General features: G+C 46.3%; 1 protein-coding gene across 1 annotated transcript in view; it reads right to left on the bottom strand.

Annotated features, from left to right (window-relative positions):
* MASTL (microtubule associated serine/threonine kinase like) overlaps positions 1 to 14412 on the bottom strand; it is a 1019298-nt gene that overhangs the window by 196674 nt on the left and 808212 nt on the right. Inside the window, exons 10-11 of the mRNA XM_069648115.1 lie at positions 1845 to 1958; positions 1662 to 1763 (exon numbers count right to left, since the gene is read on the bottom strand). Of these exons, the coding sequence (XP_069504216.1) occupies positions 1662 to 1763; positions 1845 to 1958 (216 nt within the window). The remainder of the gene's footprint in view (positions 1 to 1661; positions 1764 to 1844; positions 1959 to 14412) is intronic.

Genomic DNA, 14412 nt, shown 5'->3' with positions numbered 1-14412 from the left:
TCCCAGTGCTACCTGAGCAGGAAGGTTGCTTAGACAATGCCAGAGGCATTGGAGTAGAATCTCTTCCTCTTGTTTTTGCGACACAACAAGGAGTCAAATTGTACACATCCTTATGCCCAACTCTATATTTTGCAGAATCGGTCAGACATTTCTCTTTTTCAGACCCTTGAGGTAAAAGTGGCCCAGGTGACTTATCGGAACAGCCCTTGGCCAGAAAGTAAGTCCAAGAGCCCTTCTCACAGAGGGATGTCATGACGATTTTTTCTTCTTTCTCTAAATGGTCTTCATCTCAATGGTAAGGCATGACTTTCACAAGTCACAAAAGAACACATGCAGAGTTAAGGGGCTGTCTGATACAGACTTCCGATGTCCTTAAATCTTAAGCCCCACAAATGTTTAGGTGGGTGACAGTGGTTTAAAAAAAAACAGTAAAAACCTTAATGATAGAGATTAACTGAATTGGATTAGTTCGAACTAGTCTTAAGTTAAAAGGAATGCAGAAAAAAGGAATTGAGGTCTTCCTTCTTGACTTTATGTGGTCTAGCACACCACTGAGTGTAAACACTCATCAACTTTGCTCCTTTGAGAATTTGATGCTGGCTGCCTCATAAGAAGCACATTGATGCAAAGGTTTCCAAATCCAGCACAATGCCTAAAGATGAAGAACTTTTGTGAAGACCCATTTGTTAGAAGATGGCTTTACCGCAGAACCTCCTAAAACTAAGGTGGGCCATGTGCTAAACAGCCAAGTTAAAACTATGTGTTGAATAATGGACAGGAAGACACCAGAATGAAAATGCAGAGGAAAAGACAACTAAGACCCTGGGCACTGCTGAATATTTGAGAGCTGTACCCACTGAGCAAATATATTTGAACCTGGCAGATCTACCCCCGCCATTCCCCCATAATAAAACCGTAAGATGCAGATTTCAGAAGATGGCCACAGAGCAATAACATGATTTATACAAGAAGCATAAAATCAATCAATTCCTTCAAGTAAGCTCTGTCTGATATGTGAGTACAGGCATTGTTAGTTTATCCTGCTAGGGAGAGATCTTTTCCGTGAGCTGCAATCGGCACATGGGCTTCTAGTCCAAATGAGGCATAGAGCTGATCCAGTCACCTTTGGTTAACTTGTGAGGGCGCGAGGGGACAAAATGCAGAAAGTACCTCCTTTAAAGGGTTGTCTACTGTTGAGTGCTTTAAAATAAGCTGCCAATGCATCACTGAAAGATCAGGATTATGTGAATTACAAAGCAGTTTCCTGCTATTTAAATAGTGGTGACGGGTGGATATGGTCATCAAGGATGCAGAGTTATTAATTGTTGCATTCATTTGTATGTTTTGAAGATTGACCGCATTTCTCCCACTGGATAAAGCAGAATGAACATCGATTGCTATGTGTTTCTGCTGTGAAAATCTGACAGATGGAGTTAACTTAATGCAGCTTAATGGCTCCTTTTGGTGGTTTGCCTAACAGGTATTTTTCTATATGCAGATGTGGGACTTAAACGAAGATATCAGTTTAAAGCAACTGAGTAAATGGTTATTAAAATGCTACTAGTAAAAAGAAACAAACCATTTCATGTTTACAACACATGGATGCCCTTTTCCCTTGCCACGGAACATTGCAAAGATCGTGTAATTTATTAAACACTTACCCTTAAGTCCTGCTCGCTTAGTACTGTCAATGCATAGGAGAATTTCAATAGCAGCTTGCGCATTAGTGGACAGTTTTTCTTCACCTTCAGGCCAAGGAATGTCTTTAAAGAAAAATAAAACATTTTATTAAAAAAACAGCTATGGATCATGACATTCTATATTAACTATAGAAAATGACTTACCTCGGTTTAGAATATTTTGGAACACTAGCGTTGGTGTTTCATCATTAAATGGAGGGACGCCAGTCAAAAACTCAAACAAACAGACTCCAAGAGCCCACCAGTCCACTGTGTGACCTAAATGGAGTTATTGAACAAAACAATTGTGTAAGGAGGTGGCTTCAGAGATACAAATTCTATATTTTGAAAAGGAAAACACATTGCTTAACAAAAAAGTGGCTTGAGGAAACATTTTCATTTCCCCCTGTGTTTCTCCATCCCAAGAGCACACTTGTGCAACGTGTTACCTTATCCCTGTGTTCTAATCCTTTGTTGTAATTAAAATTAAAGATATTGCTGAAAACTACCAGCGTTTCCTTTCCTGGATTGGCAGAATATTAGACAACACTGTACTAACCGTTAGCCACCGTTTTGTAGAACACATTCTCATTACACTAGAGCTTGCTAGCTTACACAATATGTGTTCCATTTTCTATTTGATGTGACAGCTTCTTATTGTACATGTTCTCAATTTAAGTAAAGTAAAAGATGAGCACTAAATCACACCCTTGTGTCCAATAGGCATGTCCAACGTCTTCTGGACAATTAAAAGAACTGTTTTGCTCCATACAGGACTCCAAAAGTAAAACAAACTGTATAGCATAGCTGGGATCATCTACATCCAATGCTGGAAAATAGCAGACCATTTGTGGGTGGTCATTTGCATTGTAAAACATCAAGGAATTCTGTAGTAATATTGTGAGGAATTTCTTATTAAAAAACTAGGAAAACAAGATGGTTTGAACGATGCAGCATTGTGAAGTAATATGTGCAGCTTCAATATGATGAAAAAAACAAATCACATACTCCAAGTCTATACACAAGTCTCTGCAACAGTGTCTTAAACCTTGAAAGAGATAAGATTTCTGACCCCAGCAATGTTATTTGCACGCAAGACTAGCTCTACGGATCAATAGAGTCAGAATCGTGAATCTGATGTGGAGGATCCGAGAAACATTTGACAAAGTGTAACGATAGCAGCAAATTAAGCTACAATCCAATGTGAGTTTGCTTGTTTCATCAGCATCAGCCTCTTGGAAAAGCTGCCAAGTCTACAATCAGATGCATATTCACACTATATTGTTGAGACCTGGTGAATTCATGACCCAAAGTTATCCTACCATCAAGTACATGAACCCCCTTCTGCCTTAGGATAGTGTCCTATAGGAAATAAATAATTCAATTGAGCCATTTGATTATCAGGACACTGACAACTTCTGACAGAAAATATGCTTTTACTCTATTCTTAGAAAATACAAGAAAGTGTAAGTCAATTATGGAAATGAACAAATATTTAAATGTTGAAGGGGGAGGGTTCTACCAACTAACATGATGTAACTAAACTAATATTACATTCATCATGTCAATAAGCGGATTAGGAATTTGAAAAAGAATCATGTTTGAAAACAGAGAACCATGCTTGGATTTTGTTTTGAAAATTGAAAAGGTTGCAAAATAGAAGGAAAAAACACTGCCAAGGATGGAAGAAATTGAAGAACCTCGATCAAAATAGGATTCAGCTCCTTAAAAGTCTGAACCATTGTTCCCAGTTACACTTTCTTTTTGCTCAAAGGGGTTCCCCACTACGACATTGATAAGTTCTATTGCCTCCTTTCATTCTTTCCAGAGGCAGGCATACACTTGCACAATGTTCAGGTAGGGGTGCAAGATTTCATCCCCACAAGCAAACTGGAGCACAATGGAATCCGCAGAGTTGGGCATGGTCAGAACAATACATTCTGATGTTCGCTTTTCTTTCCCAGGATCTGTAGAGTAAGAAAGGCTAAGGCATGCTATGGGACTAGGATTGATCTAGTGCCCTAAACACATATTTGATCTTAACTGCATTAGTGTACTGGCCCAAGACACCAGGAGCCAGAAGGAAAGGGTTTGATGACACAGAATGTTAGCAAGAAAAGTAGTGACACGCAACGTTCGGACTTTTTAATTGTATTCTCATTCATTGGTATAGCATAGTCCCGTGCTCTTCAAACTGTGAGACGGGCCCTCATAGCAGGGCCCAACAGATGTCCAGGGGGATGCAAGGCTCTTTAAAATGGGATTAGGGTGACTGCTTTTAATAGAAAATATAAGCAGTTGCATCTTAATACCAAACCCTGTGCCCTGGCTCTCTCTCCTGCATGCTAGCACTCCATCACTTCAACTCAATTAAAATGTGTTACAAACATGCAACATAAAAATAAAGTTTTGTGCTGCAAAATGTTATTTTGTAAGAAATCAAATGTCCTAGTCGTTGCTTCAGTATTTTAGAGGGGGATCTGTGTTTCACAAAAAGATGGCAGAACCACAAGCAAGCACCTCGTCGGTGGCCTGCTGGAAGTAGCCACAGTGTTCAGGGAAGCATTGTTGATCATCCATCATCTGAGATTGAATAGTACTCAGGGCCTCGTTGCTCAGCCGTCACATAGGAGGAGGAACAAGCATCATCCTTGATTCTCTGAGGCAGGCCAAGAAGGCCCAGCGGGGGAAGATGGGAGTAGTTGGCAATGGCAGTCAGGGGGAGTTTATGGAAGGTGACCTGGGGGTGAAGGAGGAGTGTATGGAATAGAAAGGGGATAGCATATGGGAAAGGAAGCGAAGATGGGAAAATGTATGTTGCCACACTATTTTGCTTGCTTCTTCTCCAAGTACTGTTTCCATAGCTCACTTAAAGCATTTCTTTAAAAAGAGAACATTTCTTCTTAGGGCATGATATATTGTGAGTCACCTCTCAGGCTTTTTATTCAGGGTTTGCAGCATGCAGTTTTTAATGTGTCATGCTTTGACAATAGATTTCCTTATGGAGAAGGTGGAGTGGAGGGAAGCTGAAGTGTGTAGCGAAAAGAAAGTCAAAATAGTGTGGGAGTTTATGGAAGGGAACAAGGAATTGGATGGAAGAGGAGAGAAGAACACTTTACTATGGGTACTGGAGAGCATGTGATTTGAGAAGGGATGCACGTATGGAGGGGGAGAGCAGATTTCCCACTTAAACAAATTGGGTGATCCTGGAGAAATCACTGTCAGCAAAACCACTTAAAAGCATGGAACATTTCTTAAACTCTTAACAGCAATTAACTACTCCCACCCTAAGCTCTACATCCATACCCAGGGCTCTCCCGTCAGTCTTGCCCATGAATGTTCATTTATCTGTAACTAAGAACTGTCTGTAACAAGCGCCACGATGCCCTTGGGCAGTTGCGTGCTCTACAAATCCAAATAAATAAATCCCTTTGCCTTAATTCTGCCTCTAAGTGCACTCCTAAAAAGCATCCTGATCAGACATTCAAGTAGTCTCAGGTGTCAGTGTCTCAGCCCTAGTCCTAACAACATGGGTTTGACTCCAGGCTGCTTAAAGCAGTCCTACAAACTAAACCAATTGAAGGGTGCAAACCGATTATTCCGGATCCTGGAGGACATTTTTCGCTGGATCATGGATCTGGCTCCATGTGTTTAGGTTAATCCTACACCCACACCCAAGAGAAACTGGGCCCCCCTGATTACAAACAGGGCTCATCCAGATGAACATTCCTGGAGCTGGGCCTGCATTGGTACAGGCAGATCTCACTTCAGTGTGGCCAATGAAGCTTGCACAGTGTAGGGACTGTAGGAATTTGTGGAGGGGAGATGCAACCAAATGGCAGTTTATTCATTGCTCGAAAAACAGAAGAACAAGTTACTTCCTTACCTGGTAACGTTCTTTCGATGGGATGTTCCGACAACATATTCCACATCTATGACAGGTAATCACCACAGCTGTGCTGCTTGGGAACATTTTCGGCATCTGCGTCCTGCGTCGATGACGTCGATACCCTGTCCTCGAGGGCCTCAGTTGTAGTTTATTCCCCAGAACGTGTGGCACCAATCTTCTGCCAGTATGACCACAGAAAGCCTTGCGGAAACGTAAGCTACAATCGCATAAGAAATTCTGTAGCTGGGCAGGTTGGAAGGGTACGATGTGGAATAAGTTGTCGGAACATCCCATCGAAAGAACGTTACCAGGTAACAAAGTAACTTGTTATTCGAAGGGATTGGTTCCTCCGATGTATTCTACATCTATGACAGACTCCCAAAGCAGTACCAACGTATGGAGGTGGGAAAAGAATTTAGAATTTTTGAATGCCCAATTAAATTGCAGAATAAAGGACCGCCTTGCCAAAGGCCAGATCTTGCCCATGGATAGAATCCAAGGAGTAATGTTTGACAAAAGTATGGGCAGAGGCCCAAGTGGCTGCTTCACAAATGATACGAATGGGAACACCCCTCTGCAGAGCAGTAGAGGCAGCCACACCTCTAGTAGAATGGGCCTGTAAGTCTACCGGAGGGTCCTTACCCGCCAAGCGGTAACATTCAGAAATTGTCAAGATAATCCATCTAGACGAAGTCTGCTTGGTAACAGCTTGTCCCAGGCGCCTTCCAGCATATCCTACAAAGGGTTGATCGTCCACTCTGACCCGGGACATGCGCGAGATGTAGAAACTTAAAACTCTCCTAGGATCCAAACTATGGAGCCTCTCCTCTTCCTTACCAGGATGTGAAGGAGGATAGAACGCTGGAAGGACCTTCTGGCTTAAATGAAATTCCGACAATGTTCGGAAGAACGACGAACCCTAAGGACAACCCTGTCCTTATGAAACACTGTGAAGGGTGGCTTAGCAGATACTGCCTGCAACTCACTCACTCTGCGAGCGGAAGTAACCGCAACTGAAAATACAGTTTTAAGGGTCAACAGTCTCAAAGGACGAGAATGTAAAGGCTCAAATGGAGCACCCATTAGGAATTTTAGAACCAAGTTCAAATCCCAACTGGGCACCTGGAAAGGTGACGGTGGGAACACATTAGTGAGCCCTTTCAGAAACTGCGATATTAACAGAATCTTAAAGTAAGAACACTCCTCAGACGAGCACTTAAATATAGACAGCGCCACCAGGTAAACTACTTTAATGGTACCCACTTGCAGGCCCTTATGGGCTAAAGAAAGCAAAAAAGACAGAACCACAGGAATGGCACATGAAAAATGATCCACATTCTTAACCCTGCACCAGTCGCAGAACTTTCTCCAATGGTACAGGGACTTTGTTGCAGGCCTGGAGGTGTTGCCGAAAGCAACACCTCCATCACGTCTTCAGGGAGGTCCCAATCCTTATACCTCAACCTTTCATAAGCCAAGCATGAAGGGTGAGGGACTTGACCTCTGGATGGAGAACCTGACCCCCCCCCCTCCCATGAGAGCAGATCGTCTCGATAGGGAAGACGGCGTGGAGGGCAGATGGACATGTCGAGAAGGTCCGGGTACCACGTTCTCCGGGCCCATGCCGGAGCAATGAGGATCATTCGGGAACCGAACCTCCGTAACCTCCACAGCACTTGCGGAATGACGGGGACTGGAGGAAACACGTACAGCAGTGTTAAGGACCACTCCACTATGAACGCGTCCCTTAAGGATCTTCTTGGAGGAAATTCCCGCAAGCAGAATCTTTCGCACTTCCGGTTGACACTGGTGGCGAAGAGATCCACTTGAGGGGTCCCCCAAAGGGCAAAGATCTCCAGGAGAATCTCCCGAGCCAGCTCCCACTCATGAGAGACCGTGCTCTGCCTGCTCAGAGTGTCTGCCGCCTCGTTTTCGTCTCCGGCCAGATGAACTGCCGAGATCAAAATTTCCTGCTGGATGGCCCAGAACCAGAGCTGCATCGCCTCTTTGCACAGAGGAAGTGACCCTGCCCCCTCCCTTTTTGTTGAGGTAGTGCATGGCCACTGTGTTGTCCGTCAGAATCAGGGCATTCTTCCCTCGCACAGTCGGCAGAAAAGCCTTCAGAGCTAGCCTGATGGCCCTCAGCACCAAAAGATTGATATGGAGTCTGGACTCAGACGGAGACCAACGACCGCTGACTCAACTTGTTGGCATGAGCTCCCCATCCCATGAGGGATGCATCCGCCACAATAGTCACCTCCGGCAAGGGTAGCCAAAATGGAGCCCCCTTCATCAGATTGCCTTCGACGGCCCACCACAGAAGATCCTGGGCGACCGAGGGTGGCACCTGAACGGGATCCGACATCCTGCCGGAGGACTGCGACCACTGCATCTTGAGAGCCCACTGCAAAGATCTCATCCGCAGCCTGGCCTCTGGCACCAGGAGAATGCAGGATGCCATGAGGCCTAGCAACCTCAAGAACTCGAACGCCGGGAGACTCTGGGCATGTTGAAACTTGTGCACCATCTGCAGAATGTGATGAGCCCTCACCTGGGGAGGGAAACACTGCCACAGGGATGTGTCGAGCACTGCTCCGATGTACTGCAGCCGCAGGGTTCGCGTCAAGTGGGACTTCTTTAAGTTGAGGGAGAAGCCCAGCCTGTGAAGGGAGTGGAAGGTGACTGACAGATGATCCAGGACTTGCTCGGGAGAGCGCGCCCTGGTCAACCAATCGTCCAGGTAGGGGTAGGGGTGAATCGCCCCTTTCCTGAGATATGCTGCCACCACCACCATGAGCTTGGTGAAGACCCTCGGGGCGGAGGTCAATCCGAACGGCAGGACCCGAAACCGAAAGTGCGAGTCGCCAATCGCGAACCTCAGGAACTTCTTGTGCTTGGGATGAATCGGCACATGAAAGTAAGCGTTCTTGAGGTCAAGAGACACCAACCATTCCTGAAGTTAAAGGACCTGGAGGACTTGAGAGAGTGTAACCATCTTGAACTTGTCCTTCCTGAGGAGCTTGTTCAAACCACGCAAGTCCATGATGGGTCTCAATCCCCCGTCTTTTTTCAAAATCAAAAAATAAGGGGAATACCATCCCTTGTTCCTCTCCGCTACAGGCATCAGTTATATGGTGCCTTTCTCCAACAGGGCTTTGATTTCCTGTGCAAGGAGCGGATCCGGACTCTTCAAAGAGAGATTCCCTGGTGGATTGTCGCGAGGCCTCTGCCGGAAAGGAAGACAGTAGCCGTGGGCTATTATCTCCAGAACGCACACATGTGAAGTAATGGCACGCCATTCTACAAGATGCTGCGCCAGCCTTCCCCCAACCGGCGAACCATGGGACATGGCCTCATGACTGAGCTGAAGCGGCTGCGGCAGTGCTTGAAGGCAAAGAGGCAACTGCCCGAGCGGCATTGGCACCTCCAGTACCTTGTTTTCCACCTCTGGTACTCCTACGTTGGCCCCTTTGACTTGCAGCTCCCCTCGATGTACTAAAGGTAGAGTAGTATCGAAAGGAACCGCCCCTCCATTGCTGTCCCCTAGGACGAAAAGGCGGAGGTTGGCGAACTGCAGCGCTCAACGACTTTGCTGCAGCTTTGGAGGTCTGCAACCTCTCAAGGCTCTCGTCAGCCTTGATGCCAAAAAGATGGTCACCATCAAAGGGCATGTTGAGAAGCCGGGCTTGTACATCCGGAGCAAACCCCGACTTCCTCAACCCCGCAAATCTGCGCATCACGGTGCTCGCCGCCATGGACCGGCTGACACATTCTGCCACGTCATGACCCGACTGAACGGATTCACACATCGCATCCTTGCCATCCTGTACAAGGGCAAGAAAGCCATCCCGTTCCTCCCCTTCGGGAATATGTTCAGCCGCCAATGAAACACAATGCCACAGAGTGCGAGTAAAACGTGCTAAGGCACACACGGAGTTGGCTGCTTTCAAAGCCATACCCCCTGAAAAAAAGGCTTTCTTGGCCCAACCGTCAAAACGTTTGTCGTACCTATCAGGAGGGATTGTAAGGTACGACGCCTGTTTTGCTGGGGCCGTAGCCGCCTGCACCACCAAACTCTTCGGAGTAGGTTACATGGACAAGTAGCCGGGGTCGCCACTGGCTGGGCGACACAGGCCTCGAGGGGGGAGCCCCGAACGTGTCCTTCGACGGCCTCGGCGTCGGTGACTTCCTTGGAGGCGGAGCCTCGAGAGAGTCCCTCGACGGACATGGCACCGATGTCTTCTTCGAAGACCTCACAGGCTCCGACGGTCTCGAGGGCGTCGAGGACTGGGACCGGGGCCGGGCATGACTAGAGCGATCCACCTTGTCCAATCGGGACCTCGAAGGCGCCCGATGATCGCGCCGACCGCCCAAGCCGGAAGGCGTGCGAGCGGTGGCCCTAGCACGTTCCCTGCCAGCTTCTTTCGAAGGCACGGACGGAACGGAGCCCTGCAACTGAAAAATCACCATCATCTCTGTACGAAATGCATCCCATTCCGCAGGAGAAGAGTGCTTGTTGGGACAAGCAACCCACCGACGGGCGGAGTCCTCGACGGGGAAGGCGACCGGTGACGGCGCTTCCGCGAGTGCCTTGGAGAGGCAGAGGAATGGGGGGAACCACTCCGGGACGGAGACCCCCTGGACTTACGCCGACGAAACGGAGAGTCAACTCTCGAATCGTCGATCGAAAGCCCCTCGGATTTCGACTTTCGGGACTCGGAAACCCTACCGACAGAAAGCTTCTTCTTCCGTTCCCGCAAGGCCTTCGATGTTAACGACTGGCAATTGTCACAATCATCTGTGGCGTGGCCCTCAACGAGGCAGGCGTTGTGCGGGTCCGTCAGCGACATCTTGGAACCGCAGTCCCAACACTTCTTGAAACCCGGACGCGGGGTAGAAGACGAAGACATGATATCTTCACAAACGAATAGGTTCGAAGAACCGATAGAATAATACTCAGAAGAACCGAGGCGCAGAGATCTCTGAAGCGAACACGTTTGCGGAAAAAACAGAACTGAGGCTACGGGCATCGTACGTCCTATTTATAACATCCAGTGACATCGGCTCGATGGAGGCCCTCGAGGACAGCATATCGGGGTCATCGACGCAGGAAATTTTCCAAAGCACCACAGCTGTGGTGATTACCTGTCATAGATGTGGAATACGTCGGAGGAACCAATCGCTTCGAAAGAGACATGTACAACTTAAATTGTGGAAATTATTTAGTTTTAATCTGGATATATTGATTTAACCTCAATTGAGATAATATTGGTCATGCAAGGTTAACACTGTCATTTGCAATGTTTAAAGAAGCTTATCAGTCCACCTATATTTCTAATCTGCAACAAGCGCACGCCCAAGCTTTGCACACCGCAAGCAGAACAGCAAGGGCCAAAATCAAATGCAGCGTGATGTGCCGCTATTTTACTGCAAGGGTTCCAACTAATCCATTGAAAGATTAGCAAATAAATAGCAGCCCAAGTAGCCAAAAACCATACTACTGGTCAAACCATGTAAGTTACAGTGCTCATTACCGCTTTAATGGCCCAGACTTCTAACAATAGAGTGGTTTCAGTGCAGAGTTAACATTATTGGAGCGCATTAAAATACACATTAGATACAAATTCCAAGAGAGGTCAATTTCAGTTCACTCTAACACTGAAGCATAGCAGGAGAGCTCATCCACCAGCATAAATGTGCCAACACCGTCCTACCTTGCATTAGCATAAATCAAAGTGCAACAAGATCACTTTTTGCATAAAAGAACTCGGAATACTTCATATCATGCACAATAATGCACACATTTCAGACATTTATTTAATTTGTGTATCCCACGGATATGAAATAAGGCTCTGTTAAGGAACTAAATGTGTAAGAAATGTGTCCTATTCACAAGTGACTGTCTCACTTTATGAAGTTCTGCAGCAGGTACATTAAGTAACAAATATATCGAATTTAATTGCAAATGGGGACCAACAAAGTTACCAGATATGACCATTTCAAATGTACATTTAACTGTTTGGCGTATCAAACTTTACACAATCTCTCTGGGATGCAGGGAACGGGATAGGAGGTGGGTTGGATGGTTACAGACAATGACGAGGCCCTACAATAATCTCAATTCATCTGTTGATTTAAGCAAAATGTTATACCCTTGTGTGCATCCTACACTATTGATAAGAAAGTGAATGTTAGGATAGTCAATATGATCGAGAATGAGCTATCGTTTAGGAGCCATGATTGGTGAATTCAGTAGAGAATAGTTTTGCACAAATGTAAGCAGTGATTCTATTGGATTTCCATGATTGGCATATGCTTTTACTAGGATCTCCAGAGAAATGGCAACCAAATCACTTTTTAAAGGGGTGGATTGGCCATTAATCTAACCAGCCAAATTCCCAGGCAGCTAGCTGCATACATGTCTCTGTTGCTGCCTACCTGGTGATTTAGGGATGTTTCACCACATTTTTAAATAGCAAATCCACCCGCACTGGGATTTTGCCAGAGCTGCTTGTTGCATTCTAGTTAAGGCCTGACTTTGAAACAGTAAAATACTAACATCTGCCTGAATTTCAAGGACCCCTGATGCCTCAATTCTTGTTCGCCTTTATCCCTACCATCTTACAACCCATGACCACGAGCCCTTGAAAGCACACAATACACTCCCACCTACCCAGAGACTGTGCAATCGGCTCCCCTGTTTTATGCCCTAGTTGATTGATTGCTGCCAAATTGCCTGCTCTCCAGCCCCTGATGGTCATATCCCCGCTCCCTTGCATCTCTGCTTCCCTAACTCTGTGTTCTTGCACCTATGACTTGTAAAGTGCTCTGTTCTTCCCAAAGCTATGTCTGTGACCAATACCCTAATAATAACTTGCCCATGCTGACCACATTTTCATTTCATAATCCACTTGAAGATTGCTCTTTCCGTTTCAGTCCATATACTCCTTAAGTACAGCTCTCTCATTTCATGTATTTCACATAACCACCCACCTTGATGTACTGACAACCATTTAAATGGTCTTCAGTCTTCTTCGCCTACGTGAGCTCTCCCTCTTGGCCCCCAATTCCAAAGGCTATCAAAAGAAAAAATATCAGCAACCTCTGTCAACCATCTCTATTCATCTATGCTTAAATTGTAATACTGTAATAAATTCAATAACAGAAGTGACAAAATTTCTTTTTGACTTGAATTATCACTCATTTTCTTTTGAACTCTTTTTCCACTGAATTAACCATCTCCAGCAATTCATAGACACTCAATACATTTTTTCCATTAATGTTAAATATCCCAATATCCCAGGTAAATCCCAATGCAAACTATTGCTGACAACCCCCCCAACAATCAAGGGCTCAATTACATTACAGGGATTGTATAAAATTATCACTGTAGAGCAACATACTTCAGGTTTACCTTTTCTTGCACATAAAGCAGATTAGAAAAAATGAGAATACTGCAGTAATCAATCAATACATCAGAACGGGAGGTCAGCTAAATCTATGAGTCATCAAATTGGTCACTGGGGAACAAATAGTAGCATTTTTAGAAGCAATTTAAATGGGTTGTATGGACTCTCCTTGTGGTTCAGACTTCTCTGGACTTTCAATTTGGAAGTGAGTCATCAAGTCTAACCTGCAGCGCTAAAAAAGATCTTGCCAGTTGGCCGTAGGATCATTGTTTGCCTGATCCCTATTCAGACCCTCGACATATTTCGTACTGTAGCTGTGTGCTAATATACTAACTCCCCCATTTGATGTTTTCAGCACAAATTAGATGACATCATTGTTTGTAGGTTGCATGTGAAAATAAAATGATGGATGGGTAAATTGTCCACTGCTTTTTTACTTTACCCAAAGTGGTTTGTGCCAACTATAGTAGTGTGAAACATGCCGCTGTCCAGCTTGGCCTGATTATCGGAACAAATTTCACCCCAATTTTGTTAGTGTCTGCATATTGTGGGGGAGAATCACTCAATTCAGGAAATCGAAAATGCTACACTGCACGGTTTCTTCAATAAACATGTTTTTCAACAAACCCATTGAAGATCCCTCCTTTAAGTTAGCTTTCCAGCATACACTGGGGCATTTTCACCAGATGTGCCCCACAGACTAGTAGAATCACACCGCTCCTTAGTTCTAGCACAGTAAAACATAAGGGCTTGGCAGAAAATACCGAACATGAGCTTTTCAGCTCAGATGCACAGGGGCAATCTAAGCAAGCCAGGTAACAGGACTACTTGATTTGGGAAGAAATCCATTATGTTTGATGAAACAAAGATTGAGAGCAGAGGGAGACCGCCAGGGGGCGCGGAGCATGCTGGATGTGTGAGACCAGCGCTGCTCCACCAACGCAGGGCCTAGCACTCTGAGCCAATCCCCGGCCGGGAGTTTGGAGTAACCCCGACGGGAACATGCGCCCCCGCGGCAGCGGCCCAACGAATTGAGCGCCCCTCCGAAAGTGGATATAGCCTGGCACCGATCTGAGGCCCCGCTCGCCGAACAACAGAGAGGACACCTTTTCGGAGGCCGTGCAGCGGAGCCACTGAGGGCGTCACCTCTCGCGGTGCCCCAGGCCTCGGCCAGACCTGCCGCGGAACCCAGAGCAGCCGATTGTCGACTCCGCGGCCCGCACCCATAACACCGTGAGGGGGACGCCGGAGCACGCCCCCCGCCATGCGCAGATGCCGAGCGGGCCCCGGAGCTCTGCCTCGGTGGCGTGTGGACATCGCATGGGGCCAGGAACGAGTGGGGCGCCCTGGTGGGAGCCCCACACCACCAAGAACCGCTCCGGTGCGGACAACTAGCAGCAGGTCAGGACTCCGGGAGCCTCCCGACCCATCCCCC

Source organism: Ambystoma mexicanum, chromosome 2q (genome assembly GCF_040938575.1).
Source record: "Ambystoma mexicanum isolate Mex_15411 chromosome 2q, UKY_AmexF1_1, whole genome shotgun sequence".
In the NCBI taxonomy this organism is placed as follows: domain Eukaryota; kingdom Metazoa; phylum Chordata; class Amphibia; order Caudata; family Ambystomatidae; genus Ambystoma; species Ambystoma mexicanum.
Note: the sequence above shows the minus strand (reverse complement) of the source record. Positions and strands in the feature narration are given on the sequence as shown.